Genomic DNA, 21,700 nt, shown 5'->3' on the forward strand with positions numbered 1-21,700 from the left:
CGGTCAAAAGTAGAGCACTGTATAGGGGACAGGGTGACACTCGGTCAAAAGTAGAGCACTGTATAGGGAACAGGGTTACACTAGGTCAAAAGTAGAGCACTGTATAGGGAACAGGGTTACACTAGGTCAAAAGTAGAGCACTGTATAGGAGGACACAGGGTTACACTCAGGGGTCAAAAGTATAGCACTGTATAGGGAACAGGGTTACACTAGGTCAAAAGTAGAGCACTGTATAGGGAACAGGGTGACACTCGGTCAAAAGTATAGCACTGTATAGGGAACAGGGTTAGAGCACTGTATAGGGACAGGGTGACACTAGGTCAAAAGTAGAGCACTGTATAGGGAACAGGGTGACACTCGGTCAAAAGTATAGCACTGTATAGGGGACAGGGTTTCACTAGGTCAAAAGTAGAGCACTGTATAGGGAACAGGGTGACACTCGGTCAAAAGTATAGTCACTCTATAGGGAACAGGGTGACACTTGGTCAAAAGTAGAGCACTGTATAGGGGACAGGGTGACACTCGGTCAAAAGTAGAGCACTGTATAGGGAACAGGGTGACACTCGGTCAAAAGTAGAGCACTCTATAGGGAACAGGGTGACACTGACACTCGGTCAAAAGTAGAGCACTGTATAGGGGACAGGGTTACACTCGGTCAAAAGTAGAGCACTGTATAGGGGACAGGGTTACACTAGGTCAAAAGTAGAGCACTGTATAGGGAACAGGGTGACACTAGGTCAAAAGTATAGCACTGTATAGAGGACAGGGTTACACTAGGTCAAAAGTATAGCACTGTATAGAGGACAGGGTTACACTAGGTCAAAAGTATAGCACTGTATAGGGAACAGGGTGACACTAGGTCAAAAGTAGAGCACTCTATAGGGAACAGGGTGACACTCAGTCAAAAGTATAGCACTCTATAGGGAACAGGGTGACACTCGGTCAAAAGTAGAGCACTGTATAGGGGACAGGGTGACACTCGGTCAAAAAGTCGAGCACTGTATAGGGGACAGGGTTACACTCGGTCAGAAGTAGAGCACTGTATAGGGGACAGGGTGACACTCGGTCAGAAGTAGAGCACTGTATAGGGGACAGGGTGACACTCGGTCAAAGTAGAGCACTGTATAGGGGACAGGGTGACACTCGGTCAAAAGTAGAGCACTGTATAGGGGACAGGGTTTCACTAGGTCAAAAGTAGAGCACTGTATAGGGGACAGGGTTTCACTAGGTCAAAAGTAGAGCACTGTATAGGGGACAGGGTTTCACTAGGTCAAAAGTAGAGCACTGTATAGGGGACAGGGTTTCACTAGGTCAAAAGTAGAGCACTGTATAGGGAACAGGGTGACACTCGGTCAAAAGTAGAGCACTGTATAGGGGACAGGGTGACACTCGGTCAGAAGTAGAGCACTGTATAGGGGACAGGGTTTCACTAGGTCAAAAGTAGAGCACTGTATAGGGGACAGGGTTTCACTAGGTCAAAAGTAGAGCACTGTATAGGGGACAGGGTTTCACTAGGTCAAAAGTAGAGCACTGTATAGGGGACAGGGTGACACTCGGTCACTAGGTCAAAAGTAGAGCACTGTATAGGGGACAGGGTTACACTCGGTCAGAAGTAGAGCACTGTATAGGGGACAGGGTGACACTCGGTCAGAAGTAGAGCACTGTATAGGGGACAGGGTGACACTCGGTCAGAAGTAGAGCACTGTATAGGGGACAGGGTGACACTCGGTCAAAAGTAGAGCACTGTATAGGGGACAGGGTTTCACTAGGTCAAAAGTAGAGCACTGTATAGGGGACAGGGTTTCACTAGGTCAAAAGTAGAGCACTGTATATGGGACAGGGTGACACTCGGTCAAAAGTAGAGCACTGTATAGGGGACAGGGTGACACTCGGGTCAAAAGTAGAGCACTGTATAGGGGACAGGGTTATACTAGGTCAAAAGTAGAGCACTGTATAGGGAACAGGGTGACACTCGGTCAGAATTAGAGCACTGTATAGGGGACAGGGTCACACTCGGTCAAAAGTAGAGCACTCTATAGGGAACAGGGTGACACTCAGTCAAAAGTAGAGCACTCTATAGGAAACAGGGTGACACTCAGTCAAAAGTAGAGCACTCTATAGGGAACAGGGTGACACAAGGTCAAAAGTAGAGCACTCTATAGGGAACAGGGTGACACTAGGTCAAAAGGGACAGAGCACTAGGTCAAAATAGAGCACTGTATAGGGAACAGGGTGACACTAGGTCAAAAGTAGAGCACTGTATAGGGGACAGGGTGACACTCGGTCAAAAGTAGAGCACTGTATAGGGAACAGGGTTACACTAGGTCAAAAGTAGAGCACTGTATAGGGAACAGGGTTACACTAGGTCAAAAGTAGAGCACTGTATAGGAGGCAGGGTTACACTCGGTCAAAAGTATAGCACTGTATAGGGAACAGGGTGACACTCGGTCAAAAGTATAGCACTGTATAGGGAACAGGGTTACACTAGGTCAAAAGTAGAGCACTGTATAGGGAACAGGGTGACACTCGTTCAAAAGTATAGCACTGTATAGGGGACAGGGTTTCACTAGGTCAAAAGTAGAGCACTGTATAGGGGACAGGGTGACACTCGGTCAGAAGTAGAGCACTGTATAGGGGACAGGGTGATACTCGTCAGAAGTAGAGCACTGTATAGGGGACAGGGTGACACTCGGTCAAAAGTAGAGCACTGTATAGGGGACAGGGTGACACTCGGTCAAAAGTAGAGCACTGTATAGGGGACAGGGTTACACTAGGTCAAAAGTAGAGCACTGTATAGGGAACAGGGTGACACTCGGTCAAAAGTAGAGCACTGTATAGGGGACAGGGTTACACTAGGTCAAAAGTAGAGCACTGTATAGGGGACATGGTGACACTAGGTCAAAAGTAGAGCACTGTATAGGGAACAGGGTGACAATCAGTCAAAAGTAGTGCACTCTATAGGGAACAGGGTGACACTCGGTCAGAAGTAGAGCACTGTATAGGGGACAGGGTGACACTCGGTCAAAAGTAGAGCACTCTATAGGGAACAGGGTGACACTCAGTAAAAAGTAGAGCACTCTATAGGGAACAGGGTGACATTCGGTCAAAAGTAGAGCACTGTATAGGGGACAGGGTGACACTCGGTCAAATTTAGAGCACTGTATAGGGGACAGGGTTACACTAGGTCAAAAGTAGATCACTGTATAGGGAACAGGGTGACACTAGGTCAAAAGTATAGCACTGTATAGAGGACAGGGTTACACTAGGTCAAAAGTATAGCACTGTATAGGGAACAGGGTTACACTAGGTCAAAAGTAGAGCACTGTATAGGGGACAGGGTTACACTAGGTCAAAAGTAGAGCACTGTATAGGGAACAGGGTTACACTAGGTCAAAAGTAGAGCACTGTATAGGGGACAGGGTTACACTAGGTCAAAAGTAGAGCACTGTATAGGGAACAGGATTACACTAGGTCAAAAGTAGAGCACTGTATAGGGGGCAGGGTTACACTCGGTCAAAAGTATAGCACTGTATAGGGAACAGGGTGACACTCGGTCAAAAGTATAGCACTGTATAGGGAACAGGGTTACACTAGGTCAAAAGTAGAGCACTGTATAGGGAACAGGGTTACACTAGGTCAAAAGTATAGCACTGTATAGGGGGCAGGGTTACACTCGGTCAAAAGTAGAGCACTGTATAGGGAACAGGGTGACACTCGGTCAAAAGTATAGCACTGTATAGGGGACAGGGTTACACTCGGTCAAAAGTAGTGCACTGTAGTGTGTGAGGTTGACCCATGTCTCACCCTGTTGTGAGTGCTAGTCTGTGAGGGTTAGGGTTAATGTGTGAGGTTGACCCATGTCTCACCCTGTTGTGAGTGCTAGTCTGTGAGGGTTAAGGTTAATGTGTGAGGTTGACCCATGTCTCACCCTGTTTGTACTTGAGGATGAGGTCCCAGATGGCTCTGCGTGCGTAAGGGTCGACACCTGCTGTGGGCTCATCCAGGATGACTGCCCGGGAGCCGCCCACAAACGCTATGGCTACAGACAGTTTCCGTTTCATTCCTCCAGACAGAGTCTGGACCAGGCTGTGGCGTTTATTATTCAGCTCCAGATCCTCGATCATCCTGACAACACACACACAGCACCTTGTAATTTACATTCTTTTGAGATATGATTAGTTATCACTGCTGGCTCCTGTAATTCATAGGCAAAATTACCATGGGGGATGGCAGGGTGGGAGGGCACCCTGGAGGTCAGTGGCTCCCCAGATAACATATGAACATGTCATAAGCAATGCCAACATTTGTCAAATTTGCAAGAAATTTGCTTTAAAACTGCAACATTTTCTCTCATCCTCATGGCAAAATGTGAAGAATAGCATTTATTGAGCTATGAAAAAGCACATTGTTCTTACTTCCCCATGGCAAATGTCTCTCAGTCTCATTACAAAATGTGTAGAATAGCATTATAAAATTGAATATTTTCTCTCTGCCCCATGGCAAAATGTGTTGAAATGCAGGAAGTTAGCTGAAGGTAGGTGCTACGGGGCCCCAAATGCATCTCCCCTGCTCAGCTGCACCGTCTATTCAAGCCCCTCCCCCACTAATGTATGTCAGGGGTGGTACGAGGGGGTGTTGGCACAAGACCCCAATGAAATATGATTGGCCACCTTTGGTCCCCCCCCCATGCTTATCAGGTCAGATAGCTGTCAATCATTCTATTTTTTTCCGCTGGCTGGAATATTTTGGGGGGGGCTGCTCCATCGAGTTTAACGATTTAGGGTAAAACGAACGCACCAAAACAGTATTACATCATCTGTGCTTCTGTCATTAGAAGAAAGACTTTCAGAATGACCGAGTGGAAGCTGACAGAATACGGTCGGGAGACAGACTCGGGATCAACATTCAATGACACACGCATCAGTCTTTGTTCATGGTATGTTCACACTCAATTATTATAGAAAAAAAAGTGGACTGGGCACAAGGTAGGCAAACTCCAATTATATAAACAACTCTTCATCTTTTGAGTCTTCTTAATATTTGCCTTGAAATAATGATGTGATGAATTATTCTTCAACTTATATTTCAAAATACCCCTCCATGTACCCCTCAAAATAACCATCAAGAGGCATAATAAGTCATGTAGAATTGCAGGAAATGCGTTTTAAAATGTCTCCAAAAATTACGGGGGAGGACCCCTGGACCCCCGTCTACTGTTCATCCCCCCCAAATTCTACACCACAATTTCGACCATGCGGTAATAATATATACCATTTCTACCCTTCAATATGAAGATGTGAGCTTTTATCCTAATCTATCTAATACCATGTTGATAATTTAACACCTTAGGGTCTTTAATTTGGTTAAACCATAAAAATGGGATGTGACCTACTTGTCCATCTCCTTGCGGATGTCCTCCTCGGCCATGCCTTTGAGTTTGGAGTAGAACCACAGGTGCTCCTCCACACTGAGCTTGTCAAAGAGCACGTTGTGCTGAGGACACATGCCCAGGTTCTGCCTGATACGCTCCATGTCAGTACGGATGTCATGGCCGTAGATGGTGGCTGAGCCCGAGGTGGGCGGGAACAGACCTGTCAGAATAGACCTGGGGACAGTAGCAGAAAACTAATGGTAGTTATTGATAGGGTTCATTCTAGAGGGAAGAAATGGACACAGAAAACAAATGTTACAATGTATTTTAAGGCCATTTTGTGGACGTTATGGGGATGTTATGGGAATGTTATGGGAATGTTATGGGAAGATTATGGGAAAGTTATGGCCAACATTATGTATGGCCTGTTTAGAATTCATCATTGCATGACCATCTTTTAAAAATAGTGGTTGAAGAATACCCCTTGAAACACAGTCTTACCAAAACATACAACACAAACCTCTCTGTCTCCTTCTGTGAGTCCACACGTAAACACAACACAACAACAGAAATGACTGGGACCCTCTAACACACGTGGGCACATTCCCATTCATCTCTCTCACATGGTGGTTGTCTTGCCGGCTCCATTGTGACCCAGGAAGGAGACCACCTGGTTCTCATGAAGGTTGAGGCTCAGCTTGTTGAGGGCCAGCTTATTGCCCGTCTTGTACACCTTGGTCAGCTTGTCTATACACACCACCAGGGGCAGGTGGCTGGGTTCCTCTTCCATACCACGCATCTCCTCTGGAGGGAGATAGAAAGAGAGAGATAATATGCCATTTGAAATGTGTCTATTCATTTGAAACTGTACTGTTTACTGTTCACTTTTGATTGATTATTTAGCTTTTGCTTATTATCTATTTCACTTGTTTTGGAAATGTTAAAATATGTTTCCCATACCAATAAAGGCCTTGAATTGAGAGAGAGAGAGAGAGAGAGAGAGAGAGAGAGAGAGAGAGAGAGAGAGAGAGAGAGAGAGAGAGGGGCATTGTCACATAACAATGACAGAACCTGAACCTATTTGAGATTCACACCTGTAAACTGATAATGTTTTGTGGATCCATGCAGTAAACCACTGACAGAGGTGACAACCGATTAAAACAGATACACTCTTGTTCTTAAAAGTTCAATACAAACATCTGGTAGGGCTTACCAGATCGCCGGTTGTCAGAGGTCAGGCTGCAGCTTGGCTTACCAGATCGCCGGTTGTCAGAGGTCAGGCTGCAGCTTGGCTTACCAGATCGCCAGTTGTCAGAGGTCAGGCTGCAGCTTGGCTTACCAGATCGCCGGTTATCAGAGGTCAGGCTGCAGCTTGGCTTACCAGATCGCCGGTTGTCAGAGGTCAGGCTGCAGCTTGGCTTACCACATCGCCGGTTGTCAGAGGTCAGGCTGCAGCTTGGTTTACCACATCGCCGGTTGTCAGAGGTCAGGCTGCAGCTTGGCTTACCAGATCGCCGGTTATCAGAGGTCAGGCTGCAGCTTGGCTTACCAGATCGCCGGTTGTCAGAGGTCAGGCTGCAGCTTGGCTTACCACATCGCCGGTTGTCAGAGGTCAGGCTGCAGCTTGGTTTACCACATCGCCGGTTGTCAGAGGTCAGGCTGCAGCTTGGCTTACCACATCGCCGGTTGTCAGAGGTCAGGCTGCAGCTTGGCTTACCACATCGCCGGTTGTCAGAGGTCAGGCTGCAGCTTGGCTTACCACATCGCCGGTTGTCAGAGGTCAGGCTGCAGCTTGGCTTACCACATCGCCGGTTGTCAGAGGTCAGGCTGCAGCTTGGCTTACCACATCGCCGGTTGTCAGAGGTCAGGCTGCAGCTTGGCTTACCACATCGCCGGTTGTCAGAGGTCAGGCTGCAGCTTGGCTTACCACATCGCCGGTTGTCAGAGGTCAGGCTGCAGATTGGCTTACCACATCGCCGGTTGTCAGAGGTCAGGCTGCAGCTTGGCTTACCACATCGCCGGTTGTCAGAGGTCAGGCTGCAGCTTGGCTTACCACATCGCCGGTTGTCAGAGGTCAGGCTGCAGCTTGGCTTACCACATCGCCGGTTGTCAGAGGTCAGGCTGCAGCTTGGCTTACCACATCGCCGGTGTTCCATGGCACATGCCTGGTCCTCTTCCATGACACTCAGCCTGGCTGCTCCTCCCCAAGGCCACTCCCACGTCTCCACACGCCCACTGCCCAGCCAATAGGACTTCTGCAGCGGGAAGTACCACGGCCGGGGCAGCCCATACATCCCTGGAGGACAGAGACCACAGCAGACCACTTCTTTGACCAGGACCCATAAGGAATAGAGCTCGCCTGCTTGCAATAGTTAACTCTGCCATGGCTCGTAGGCCAAAGCCTATGGGAAAATGAATGTTTTTTTTTTGTAGAGTTTTGGGATAAACACTGAAAATAAGGTCTGTGGCAAACACAGGCTTAGGAGATCTTATACAATTTATTCTATGATATAGCTGATAAAGATTAACGTCACTTTCTGTTAATTTTGAAGCATTTATGTTCAAAACATAAATGGGCTCCCAAGTGGTGCAGCGGTCTAAGGTGCTGCATCTCAGTGCTAGAGACGCCACTACAGACCCTGGTTCCATTCCAGGCTGTATCACAACCGGCAGTGATTGGGAGTCCCATAGGGCAGCGCACAATAAGCCTGTGTTGTCCGGGTTTGGCCGGTGTAGGCCGTCATTGTAAATAAGAATTTATTCTTAACTGACTTGAAATAAAATAAGCATGTAAAACACAAAGGCTTCATAATTCATAAAGGTCAAGTTAACTGACTTTCTCATAGAACAAAGTATATAAATCTCCTTAGCCTGTGTTAATCTCAGACCTTGTTTTTATCCCAAAACCCAATTTTTTCCCCCAATAATTTCCTTAATAGGATTGGCTGAACGAACCAGAGTTAACTCATTTTTGGTTTTAAGCCTGTCGCATGCTTCCCGGTCAAAACAGTTCACGCAAATATTATGAAAAACATTTGTGACGTTTTTGTTAATTTTGGTGTTCGGAGGGTTTTATCAGCTGTTCACACACATACCATGTTTTCTTGGGGCAAGTCGAAGTTCAGTAGCTAAAGTCTAAGCCCCTTTGTCTGTGGTCAACAGTAGGGGTGGGAACTAAGGACGGTAGTTGCTGTCATTCAACAGCCAGGTAGCAGCTACTGTATGCACTACACTACTAGATTGCATGCACATTATTTCACTTGAGAAATACTGCACTAAACATCTTAGCTAGACGTAAAATTGTGCGACTAAGAACTGCAAAAATAGCCAAATACAATACATATTTCTTGATTTATCTTAGATTGATTCAGACTATTTTGAGGAAGTGTTATGGCTATGTTGTTACTATGGTGGCTCAAGTGGGACAAACCACAGTGCCTACAAAAATACGCCATTACTATTGTTCTCTATAGGATTCCATTTGGGATTCAGACCCATTACTACCATAAACATAAGTGACAAAACAGGGACATAAAAGGTGAATCATTTAAGTGAGCAGCCAAAGATTTGGTTGTTTACCTGGATGCACAGCTTCTATGTACCAGGTGAGAACTCCATACACACTGGCATCGATGATGAGCATCATCATGGACAGACCAAGGTTAAAGTCATCGCCCTCTACAGGCGACTGGTTGATGGTGCGCCACTGGATGCCAACTCCTGACACCTCATACAGGGCAAAGTACTTAGAGCCCAGGCCGAACGCTGTGGTCGACATCAGAGACTGGAGAGAGAGGAGAGAATGAGAATAAAGACAACAGACAACGTGTTAAGAGCTATTGACATGTGTGAAGATCTTTCCGGAACTCACTGATTCAGACTGGTGAGAGAATATCATTGAATTGATCAATTCACGACTCTTGAAGCTTTGTTTGAATACTTCTTAGCTTTTACTCATCATGGTGATACGACAATACACACCTGGAAGCAGGCCATCTGACACAGTGCCAGAGGAAAATAACTCAATCTAGCCATGAGCCCGGAGGGCCGTTTCTCTCTTTGAATTTGTCCAGACACATGTGACATGTGACGTATGTGACTAACAAAAAATGAATAAAGTATGAGAGAGCTTCCGACAAGAGAACAGAGGCCAAGACTTACAGCAATGCACTTTTCGAAGGCGGTGATCTTGTCATGGGCCACCTCCTCCCTGATGGCCACGTACATGTAGGGGACGTAGCTGAGGAAGTAGATTATCCCACCACAGGCAGACGCCAGCTTGGCCTTGGAGTAGATCACTGACACCAGGAAACTGACATAGACGGGACACAGACAGACAAACCAGAGTAAAATACTATTAGCATATTGAGTGTGTCCCAAATGGCACCCTATTCCCTATATAATGTCGTACTTTTTACCAGAGCCCAAGGCACCGTGGTCAAAAGTAGTGCACTATAAAGGGAATAGGGTGCCATTTGTAAGACAACCTAACCATATTCAGATCAGACATATTTCCCTGGAATGACTAGCAAAGGAGCTGAGTCACTGTCTGTTTGATACATTAAGGACATGGCATTTCGAAGTAACACGTTCCTCACAAAATAGAAGTCGAAGGTTGACAAGTGAAACTGAGTGTTACCGCTTTTATCAAATCAGCCGCTAAATATCAGGGTGACTCATGATTCATTAGATCTCTAACATCATCAATGTGTGTGCAGTCACTGCTGCTCTGATGTCACAGAGAGAAAGAGAGATGAGAGAATCAACTAGATGTTGGAACATTGCTGCAGGGACTTGCTTCCATTCAGCACAAGAGCATTAGTGAGGTCGGGCACTGATGTTGGGCGATTAGGCATGACTCACAGTTGGCATTCCAATTCCTCCCAAAGGTGTTCAATGGGGTTGAGGTTAGGGCACTGTGCAGGCAGGTCAAGTTCTTCCACACCCATCTCAACAAACCATTTCTGTATGGACCTCGCTTTGTGCACATGGGCATTTTCATGCTAAATCTTCCCCAAACTGTTGCCACAAAGTTGGAAGCACAGAATCGAAGCCATTGTAAGCTATATCGTTAAGATTTATCTTCCCTGGAAGTAAGGGGACATGAAAAACAGACCCAGACCATTATTCCTCATCCACCAAACTTTACAGTCGGCACTATGTATTGGAGAAGGTAGCGTTATCCCGGCATCTGCCAAACCCAGCTTCGTCCGTCGGACTGCCAGTTGGTGAAGCGTGATTCATCGCTCCAGAGTACGTGTTTCCACTGCTCCAGAGACTAATGGCGGCAAGCCTTACACCACTCCAGCCGACACTTGGCAATGCGCATGGTGATCTTAGGCTAGTGTGAGGCTGCTTGGCCATGGAAACCCATTTCATGAAACTCCCAACAAAATGTTATTGTGCTGTCATTGCTTCCAGAGGCAGTTTGGAACTTGGTAGTGAGTGTTGTAACCGAGGACAGACGATATTTACTCGCTACACGCTTCACCACTCGGCGGTACCATTCTGTGAGCTTGTGTGGCCTACCACTTAGCCGTTGTTGCTCCTAGACTTCCACTTAACAATAACTTAACAATTGACCGGGTTCACTCCAGCAGGGCAAAAACTTCACAAACTTACTTGTTGGAAAGGTGGCATCCTATGACAGTGCCACATTGTAAGTCACTGATCTCTTCAGTAAGGCCATTCTACTGCCAATGTTTGTCTATGGAGATTACATGGATGTGTGCTCGATTTTATATACCTGTCAGCAACAGGTGTGGCTGAAATAGCCGACTCCACTCATTTGAAGGGGTGTCCACATACTTCTGTATATACAGTGCATTCAGAAAGTATTCAGACCCCTTGACTTTTTCCACATTTTGTTACATTAGAACCTTATTCTAAAATGGATTACGTAAAACATTTCCTCATCAATCTACACACAATAACCCATAATGGCAAAGCAAAAAACTTTTACATTTTTGCAAACTTATTAAAAATAAAAAACAGAAATACCTTAATTGATCATCCTTGAGATATTTCTACAACTTGATTGGAGACCATCTGTTGTAAATTAAATTGATTGGACATGTTTTGGAAATGCACACACATGTCTATAGGAGGTCTCACCGTTGACAGTGCATGTCAGAGCAAAAAACCAAGCCATGAGGTCGAAGGAATTGTCCGTAGAGCTCTGAGTAAAGAATTTGAACAAAACAAGTCTGCTGCATTGAAGGTCCCCAAGAAAACAGTGGCCTCCATTATTCTTAAATGGAGGAAGTTTGTAACAATCAAGACCCTTCCTAGAGCTGGCTGCCCGGCAAAACTGAGCAATCGAGGGTGAAAGACCTTGGTCAGGGAGGTGGCCAAGAACCGGATGGCCACTCTGACAGAGCTCCAGAGTTCCTCTGTGGAGATGGGAGAACCATTCAGAGGGACAACCATGTCTGCAGCACTCCACCAATCAGGCCTTTATGATAGAGTAACAACACGAATGCCACTCCCCAGAAAAAGGCACATGACAGCCCGCTTGCGGTTTGCCAAAAGGCACCTAAATTCAGATTCTCTGGTCTGATGAAACCAATTTTGGCCTGAATGCCAGATGTCGCATCTGGAGGAAACCTGGCACCATCCCTGCGGTGAAGCATGGCGGTGGCAGAATCACAGTAGGGATGTTTTTCAGCGCTGGGGACTGGGAGACTAGTCAGGATCGAGGGAAAAATGAATGGAGCAAAGTACAGAGAGATCCTTCATGAAAACCTGCTACAGACGCACCTGAGCTCAATTTCAAGTCTCATAGCAAAGGGTCTGAATACTTATGTAAATAAGGTATTTCAGGTTTTTTTTAAACCTGTTTTGCTTCGTCATTATGGAGTATTGTGTGCAGATTGATGAGGAACACGTTTTATTAATCCATTTTGGAATAAGGCGTAACAAAATGTGGAAAAAATATTGTCAGGCAAAGTGATGCACTATATCTCTGTATGCAGGCTTGATTGGCTCAATATGTGATGATGACCAATTTGAGTTTATGACCATATCAGCTATAGATAATTACAATGATTTGTTAAGAAGGGCCCCTCGACGGAGCCCCGCCCCCTCTGTACTGAGATCCTAGCTCAGCGTAGGCCTCTCCTACTTTTTGGGGTGTATGTCCACTCATGCTTTTTACTAGACTAACATCAGAGCGGTAGTAGTGTCATCATTACCAGAACATGATCGTTGCGATGGCGTAGATGGAGAGGAAGAGCCAGATGATGAGGATGTCACTGTGGAGGAGCACTCTGCCATACTTCAAGATGGCCGTCAGGGCGGTCACTGAGATGGACAGCTGGACGAAGCCAGTGATGAACCAGGCCACCCAGTGGACCGCATTGTTCAGGCCCATCATCTTCATCACCTGCAGGCAGGCAGGGAGTACACAGGTTACCAGAAGAAGTTAATCCTATTTTGTTACAGTTTTACATGCACTTATATGAATGAGAATGTGATTTCAAACAAAATAATACAACCATGTAAATATTCTAAATATTCAGAAAAACATATCGTACAAATTTCAAGTTTGAGATTTTGATTTGATTGAAATCAGTATTTTTCCAACAGGGGGCAGAACAGAGGTAGTAAATATGAGGGACTTCATCCTGCTACAGGTTGCCAAAGAGATGGCAGAGAGAAGATGGCATTAGTGATGCTGCTCCACTGTCACAGACAGACAGACACAGGACAGCACTCTGAGATCCTAGTGTAGACAGCAGTGGGGGTTGGTGAAGGGATAACGGTTCATAATATTGTCTGGAATGGAGTAAATGGAACGGTATTAAACATGTGTGTTTGATGTGTTTGATACTGTGCAATTAATTCCATTTCAGCCATTATTATGAGCCTTTCTTCTATTTGAAAGTGCCAACAGCCACCACAGGTAGACATGTAAGCAGCTCACCTCTTTGAGCCGGTGCTCCTTCTCAGCCACAATGTGTTGGATCATCATGGCTACAGAGTACACCCAGGAGATCACCATGCACAGAGGCATCATGTGCTCGATCACAAACAGGAAGCTGTGGACCCATGACATGACATTTGTTAATGACAAAGCATAGGTTAAAGCAGGGAGAACAAAATACTACCGAAGGAATAAAACCATAGAGGAGAGTGGGGTAAGTTGAACCCAAGGGTCAGTTGAGCCTCCCCTTGTTTCTAGGAAACCAAACACAAAATGTATCATTTGACCAAATATTTAGGAAGAGGTCATCATTTTTGTGTTAGAGGTTTCATGATGCTTGTATCTAAATCAAAGTAGATACTTTAACAATGGTTCTATACATATAAGCTTCAATATGATGTCCTAAACCTAGAATGAAAGTACATTCTTGTAGATTTGGGGGCTAATATACACTGTCAAAAAACACCCAATTACTAATTATTATGAAGTAACTGGTTCCACAACCTGTTAATAGTTTACTCAACTTTCAAGTGTCCAAGTGTTACCTTAACTAAAAAATAGTTGGCGCAAACGTAACTCCAACTTGATAAAAATGTGGCAAATTTCAGTCAATTCAAATCGATGGGTTTGCTCAACTTTCTCATATGTTTATTCAACAATACATTATTATTTGGCATCTTAACTAATAGAGGACTGTGCAACTGGTTACACACACAGTACTTTTAACATATGAGTCATTTGTGCATGTTCATTTATAATGTAATTACACTTCATCATGTCCTCACCTGGGATTTGAACTCACAACCTCTTAGGTTCATGGCATGCCGATCTTCCTGCTACGCCACCATCATTAATTTGATTCACTTATTTAACGACACAATGTTTAGTTTTTCTGTATAGTTGTCTAATGTTGATGGGGCATATTAATTACTCTGTTTTAATGTTACTCCTTAATCACTATGATAATTAACACAGTTTTTCTTGATTGTACTTTTAAAAATGCTGAGATTCACTTTGTGATTGAAATTCTCTGTGTGTATCAGATCGTATGTTTAGCATAATGCTATTTTGTTATAACCTTGAGTTCAAGCGAGTGATGGATTGACTACTCAAAGGAGTCTATCACTGATAAGCAATTTGGCAGTACGCCCAGAACATTGCTCTGGGAACTAGAAGGAGCCTGGTGTGATGTCAGTCTCATGCAGGAACCAACCATGCTTATATGACATGTGTAGCAGTATAAATGGACTGAAAAGGGAAAGGGCCCTTTCAGAGTTTCATCAGGCTTGTATTGAGTTAGTGAACCTCTCCGCCGTGATAATAAAGATTGATTCATTTACTTTGAGTTTGAGTCCTTAGTGATGAAATTCCACAACAATTCTGGGGTCACAAAACAGGATGTTTGATATTTGACGTGATCCATCAGTGAAGGTCTAAGAGGGAACACTGGTGGCGCATTCTTCAGAAAGCTTAAGAGGGAAATTCCCGTCTCACCAAAGAGGACGAGGACCCATCCGGACCAGACCTCCACTGTGGGAGTAAACACAACATCCAAGAAACCTAGAAGGACAACTCAACTGATTTCAGTAAGTCAATTTAAATGAAGTAATGTTAAGAAGGGATCCAAGTTCTAAGAAAAAACTAGGCGAAGGTTCGGTGAACCTCGTTTATAATGTTATATAGGGCTTCTGTCCACCACCGCGGGTCATCTGATTTACCGGTACTGAGGCATTGAAAGAACCATTAAAACATTTGAGTAAAAACATGATCATTGGTGCCTCTCAAGCTGATTGCGCTGTGCTGATCGTTGCTGGTGGTGTGGATGTGAACACCTAAGAAAGTTCTGTGTGGACTTCGATTGATGACGTTATGTTGGGATTCTGTGTAATGTGAGGTGTGAAGACATTAAAGGAAAGATTACTATTACAGAATATGTTGCATGAATAGAACACTAGTGTGAAGGAGTTTGTGAAGAATATATATCTAAATCCCTGTATTATAAAATAAATAATGTAACTACAAAGACACAAAATACAAACATCGACATTGACCAATAATGTGAACTTCGGGGCCCTGACAGAATATTTTGGAGTGGGGTATTTGAACAAACAGTTAAATGGACTAAATGGACAAATAGAGCATTCACTTTATATGGGACCCTCAGTACAGAGAGACTTGTAGAAGCCAGAGAAACGTTGGAAGAAACAGAGAAGAGATACAGGAAAATAAAAGTGAAATAGGATGATTTTCACAAGAGGGATAGAGAAGTGGACCTATTGAAGGGCAAAACAGTGAAAGGATTAATGGTGAAGCAAGTAGACAAAGGAAAGGATTAATGGTGAAGCAATTAGACAAAGGAAAGGATTAATGGTGAAGCAAGTAGACAAAGGAAAGGATTAATGGTGAAGCAAGTAGACAAAGGAAAGGATTAATGGTGAAGCAAGTAGACAAAGGAAAGGATTAATGGTGAAGCAAGTAGACAAAGGAAAGGATTAATGGTGAAGCAATTAGACAAAGGAAAGGATTAATGGTGAAGCAAGTAGACAAAGGAAAGGATTAATGGTGAAGCAAGTAGACAAAGGAAAGGATTAATGGTGAAGCAAGTAGACAAAGGAAATGATTAATGGTGAAGCAAGTAGACAAAGGAAAGGATTAATGGTGAAGCAATTAGACAAAGGAAAGGATTAATGGTGAAGCAAGTAGACAAAGGAAAGGATTAATGGTGAAGCAATTAGACAAAGGAAAGGATTAATGGTGAAGCAAGTAGACAAAGGAAAGGATTAATGGTGAAGCAATTAGACAAAGGAAAGGATTAATGGTGAAGCAATTAGACAAAGGAAAGGATTAATGGTGAAGCAAGTAGACAAAGGAAAGGATTAATGGTGAAGCAAGTAGACAAAGGAAAGGAAACAAAAAAAAGTGAGAGAAGGAGACAGACAAAAAAGAGAACAGAATGAATTCAGAATTTCCAACAGCCCCATTGAGGGCACAGCCCTTACTGCTACCCCAACCACAGCTCCAATGCCATAGGGGGACAAGATCAAGTGCCACCACCCTACCAGTCACCTCAATCCACTCCACAGACACATTTTGGGAACTTCAGGCGAGCATAATTGCTCGTTGACTGGATTGGATCTTGCAAGGCCACAGCGACACAGAAATCCACCCTTATGCTTTGAAGACTATTTAAACCATGATGGACAACCGCAAGACCCCCATGCCACCCCTTTCACCAGATACACAAGAGTATTCAATATACCCCTCATACAATACCCAAACCTGCAGGAAGGAGCACCCATAACAGTGGAAATTCTATGGGATGTGGATGAAATCAAGGCAACAGTTAAAGATGTCACTGATCCTGCTAAAGATGCAGTGAAATTTGAAGAAGAAGTACAAGCTATAATAACAATGTCCAATCCAACAACCAGAGAAATTGAAGAAATACTCTGCCCCTGTCTGAAATTCAAGTGGATCCAGTGCAAAGGAGACTAGGACAGCAACGCAGCAAGAGATGGTTGTGAAAATCAGAACACACAGACTGGCAGAAAATCCACTCTACAACAATGAAAACTAATGAGACCATTAAAGATGACCAAGAGTGGATGGAAAAAATATTCCTTGCCTCTGACCAGGAACCATATACCAGTCTGCTGTGTCATGCTGGTGTCACTGGTTTACGCCAAGACCTAAAAACAGCTGTAACCACCACCCTAATAGGATGGGAAACAAAGACACTGGCTGATGTGAAACCACATATCAACCACACAGAAAGAAAGATAAAAGCCAAGACTACAAAAGCTTGGGCTAATTTGTAAACGGCTCAGCTGATGTTCTACAGCGGAGCCGGAGGTCAAGGAAGAAGTTGAGGAAGAGGAATGGGTGGGGGACGAGAGAGATGATGGGGAGAGGTGTAAACTCTGGACCCCCGGAAAGAAACGGTTAAAAGTGTTATAACTGTGATAAACCAGGACATTTCGCCAAAAACTGTTAAGATAATGAAGATAGAAAGGAGTTTAATGGACCTCCCAGAAACGTGAGGCTAAATGACTCTTTAGGAGGTGGACAATAGGATGAGGTGGAAACAAAAGATGAAGAAGCAGAAACACCCCTACAGATGTCACAACTAACTACTCTCTCAACAGAAAATTCACTGATTCACATTGAGATACTGGAAGAAAAAAATCCATTCCTAGCAGACACTGATGCGGCAGTCTCTGTCCTGATGAAATCAGCCCTGAAACTCATTCCTTCGAAAAGAACAATGCAAACTTATAATGACACAAGGCGAGACTCAGATGCGCTTTTGATTCTGGGCAGACTGCTGGGACGGGATAGCCCCCACTTCAACGTCAAAAGCATCGACCTCAACCACAAACTAACTCTGCCCAGTTGCAAAGGCTCAGGAGTATCAAACTCACCCGTCACCGATGATTCTCAAGGGAACTCGGTTCTTCACAGAAATACACACTTCGGGGATTTCCGGATTCCTTCGAAGGTGAGCAAGTAGCAGCAGATGGAAGAATGTTCCCGAGATCCAAACTCCTCTCTCTCCGGCGTTCAATCCTAATTGAAAGGGCGATGAGGGAATCAAGTTCCAATGGTAACTCCCGAGCTGTGAGCTCGTCTTAGATTTCCTCCAATAGTCCATGAAGGAAGATATCGAACAGAGCCTCCGGATTCCAGGCACTCTCGGCGGGAAATGTGCGAAAATCTACCTGGTAGTTTTCGAGACGCTTCTCTCCCGGACACCAGAGAAACGAATACCTTCCTCACCTCAGCCATGAAATCTTCCAGGTTATGGCAAACGGCAGATTGTTGCTCACAAACAGCCGTCGTCCAGGAGAGCACCCTTCTGGACATTAGCGTAATTAGATACGCTATCTTCGATCGATCCGAAGGGAATGAAGATGGCTGAAGCTCAAAAATGAGGGCGCACTGGGGAAGAAACGGCGGCAGGTTCCAGGATCTCCGGGATAGAAGGGAAGTTACTGAGTGGCTGGGAGGTCTTAGATGTGGCGTGCTGTCTGCGAGCTAATTCACAGAATTGCTCCATTAATGCCTTGAACCCCTGGTCGTGGTGTTCCGCCAGAGATCGGAACCCCTCCATCAGGAGCTGAAGTAGCTCCTCCTGTTTCTTAATGGTAGCTCCCTGCAGGGAGACAGCGTGACGGAGCTGGTCCAAGTCTGCTGGGTCAGTCATGGCCAGTTCGTATTATAAGGCGAGACCCAGATGCAGACACAGGGGGCAGATGGTTTGAGCTCTGATATTTATTATAGTCCAAGGGGTAGTGAAAAGGCAGGTCAGGGACAGGCAAGAGTTCATAACCAGGTCAGAGTCCAAAATGGTACAGGGCAGGCAGGCTCGAGGTCAAGGGCAGGCAGAATGGTCAGGCAGGCTCAGAGTCAGGACAGGCAAGGGTCAGAACCAGGAGGAAGAGAAAAATAGAGACTGGGGAAAAAAACAGGAGCTAGGAGAAAAATGTAGGTTGACTTGGCAAACACAGGTATAAATACACAGGGGATAATGGGGAAGATGGGCGACAACTGGAGGGGGGTGGAGACAAGCACACGGACAGATGAAACAGATCAGGGTGTGACAAAACTGTCGGCGCGCCGGGCATCCCCTCTATTGAACCCCTCACATACCCCCTCCCAGTAGCATGGGAAACTGGGAAATAGAGACATTGATTCTTGTATTCATCATCATGACCAGCAAATCTATTGGGAAGAGACCTCATCTCCTGTGACCCAGAGGGTGTCTCCAGTCCGTCACCAACAAGTGGAATTTTCCCATGTATGGCACAGTCCTACTATGCCTGGCATTTGGAAGATGCAGACATGGAAGGAGAACTCAGAGGGATGTCCCTTACATCCCAAAACCAGGAAGGCTGGGAGGTTCCAAAACACCTTCACTACATAACAGCAGTTCCCTCCATTGAAGTAGAACAAGGCTATGATATACGCTGGACAAAGTTCCCAGAAAAAAATTAAACTGAGAATTGATGGCAGGTACTATGGTGAATCATTAACCGCGGTAGCAGTCCTCCTCACAGATGCACAGAGAACTGTATGATGTGAATGGTGCTGTCCCCCACTGTCTATCAAAGACCAAAGACATGAAGAGGGAAGACACTGGGCCTTGGATGAAAGGCGTTATGGATGCAACTGATTGGGTGATGTGGCAAGGAAATGGGAAGTGCTGTTGTCACCACTTTAGAGACTGTGGAAAGAGCACTTTTTGTCTTAACACGAGCATGCATATTGGCAAAGGATAAAGCAGTAAACAATTGCACTGACAGTTGGTATGCTTTTGGGGTGGTGCACGGTTTTGAGACTATGGGTCTTCTGGTAAAACAATTGCTCATGGATAGTTGCTAAAGGCAATATTGTTACTATCATCTGTTGCTGTGGTGAAGTGTCAGGCTCATACCAGTGGTAAAGATAGCATTTCTCAAGGGAATGCTAAAATCAGACTGTGCAGCGAAACTAGCTGCTTCCTCTTTTCTTTCCCCCTTTTCAGTTCCTGTTTTTCACTAACCATTACTCTGTAAATGATATTGTTGCTTTGCAGGCAAGGTTTGATGCATCAGAAATACGTAGGTGGACTGGACATTGACATATGGACACCTTGGGAGTGTGGCAGGATCATTTGAGCCAACCAGACATGCCCCGTTGTACTTTCCTATTCCTCACAAAGTTGTCACACGGTCAAGACCATGTACCAAAAAGAGGGATGGTAGATCTTGTAAATAAATACTGGAGTACTGTGGGATTTACTGTGTTTGCTGAAAAGTTTTGTAAAAAATATATATATTTGTTTGACTAACAATGTAGGACGTGGTATTTCTATAACCCCCACATCTCACCCATGGCCAGAAGGACCTTTTGAGCATTTGATGATGGACTTCATTGAAATATCCCCATGTGAAGGAAACAAATATTGTTTGTTTATTGTTGATATGTTTTCCAAGTGGGTTGAGGCATTCCCGTGTCAAAGAGCCACAGCATGTAATGTGGCCAAAGCTCTCCTGCGAGACATCATTCCAAGGTGGGGGCTGTCGGTAGACATTACGTAAACAAGATTGTTCAGTCCTTATCAGAAGCAATGCAGGTTGACTTGAGACCGCACTGTGCCTACCTCCCACAGTCAGGGGGTGCTGTACAACACGCCATGTATATAGTCCCGCTATTGCTTTTTACTGCTGCTCTTTAATCATTTGTTATTCTTATCTCTTACTTTTTTGCACTGCATTGTTGGTTAATTAAGGGCTTGTAAGTAAGTATTTCATGTGACAAATAAAATTGGATTTGATTTGATAACCAAACGCTAAACAACAAATTGACCAAACTCATGGCAGAAACGAGTCTGTCCTGGGTAAAAGTACTCCCTTTGGCACTGATGAGCATGAGAGGTAGGTCTCACACTGACTGGTCTCTCCCCACACGAGGTACTAACTGGACTCCCCATGAGAATGACTAACAATCCTTTCCTCCAAAATAGGTTAACCCTTCAAGGAATGGAGGACCCGGTGGCTTATTGTGTATCTCTTAACAGTGTTCTTAATACTCTCTTCACACAAGTGAAGGCTTCTCTGCCGAACCTTGCAGGTGTTGCTCACCGCAACGTGAAACCAGGACATTTCATTGTGGTCAAGGATCTTCAAAGAAAAAGTTGGAAAGACCCCAGGTGAAAGGGAGCATACCAGGTGCTCCTTACCAAATCCTTGGCTGTCAAGGTAGCAGAACGAGATACGTGGACACATACATCCTACTGCAGGAAGTTGCGAGAACCAGGAAATCAGAATGGTGAGGAGGATCGGTGAATGCGAAAGGACCTGTTTCTGGATTGGTCTCACGTGATAGTGGAGACCGTCGTCTGCCTCCCGCTGGTCAGTAATGACCTAGAAGGATCCAGGGACCGTCCCCAGCCAACGGGACCACCGCAGGCCCGGAGTAGAGGCAGAGAAGAAGCTGGTAAGGTTGTGAAAGGAAAACAAGACTTCAAAGACACTATGAACTCATTAATTTCCACAGCACAGATGGTGGCGAATGGACTCTCCCCAAGCACTTCCTGTTGGGCCTGTGGGCTAGGCCCATAGGGGTAGGTGATGGGCTCCCTTTACTGGGTGTCCCAGCCGGTGTAAATGAGACTTTTCCATGCTTCCAGCACTGAGGTTTACAATTCCCCTCCTTGACGACCGGACCTTATTTTGCTTTTTATAACCAAACTTGGATAAGTAGTTATAGAAGACCTTGTGAAAATAAAATCTGTCCCACACCCATCCCAATAGAATGCCGGTGTATACAGGGTAATGGGTATGTCTACCTAGGTGAAAATGTGTGCAATTGTACAATGGACTGATGGAGAATCAAATTGATCACTGACAGTTTATTATTTGCAG

The 21,700-nt window shown here is 44.9% G+C and overlaps 1 protein-coding gene across 2 annotated transcripts in view; it reads right to left on the reverse strand.

The window, feature by feature from the left end:
• LOC115140705 (ATP-binding cassette sub-family A member 2-like) overlaps positions 1-21,700 on the reverse strand; it is a 157,166-nt gene that overhangs the window by 37,401 nt on the left and 98,065 nt on the right. For both annotated transcript variants that reach the window (XM_065026805.1, XM_065026804.1), the window contains exons 16-23: positions 13,296-13,410; positions 12,565-12,755; positions 9,533-9,683; positions 8,951-9,155; positions 7,509-7,667; positions 5,995-6,175; positions 5,393-5,605; positions 3,929-4,125 (exon numbers count right to left, since the gene is read on the reverse strand). In XM_065026805.1, coding sequence (XP_064882877.1) covers positions 3,929-4,125; positions 5,393-5,605; positions 5,995-6,175; positions 7,509-7,667; positions 8,951-9,155; positions 9,533-9,683; positions 12,565-12,755; positions 13,296-13,410 — 1,412 coding nt within the window. The remainder of the gene's footprint in view (positions 1-3,928; positions 4,126-5,392; positions 5,606-5,994; positions 6,176-7,508; positions 7,668-8,950; positions 9,156-9,532; positions 9,684-12,564; positions 12,756-13,295; positions 13,411-21,700) is intronic.

The sequence above is a fragment of the Oncorhynchus nerka genome, linkage group LG13 (genome assembly GCF_034236695.1).
Source record: "Oncorhynchus nerka isolate Pitt River linkage group LG13, Oner_Uvic_2.0, whole genome shotgun sequence".
In the NCBI taxonomy this organism is placed as follows: Eukaryota; Metazoa; Chordata; class Actinopteri; order Salmoniformes; family Salmonidae; genus Oncorhynchus; species Oncorhynchus nerka.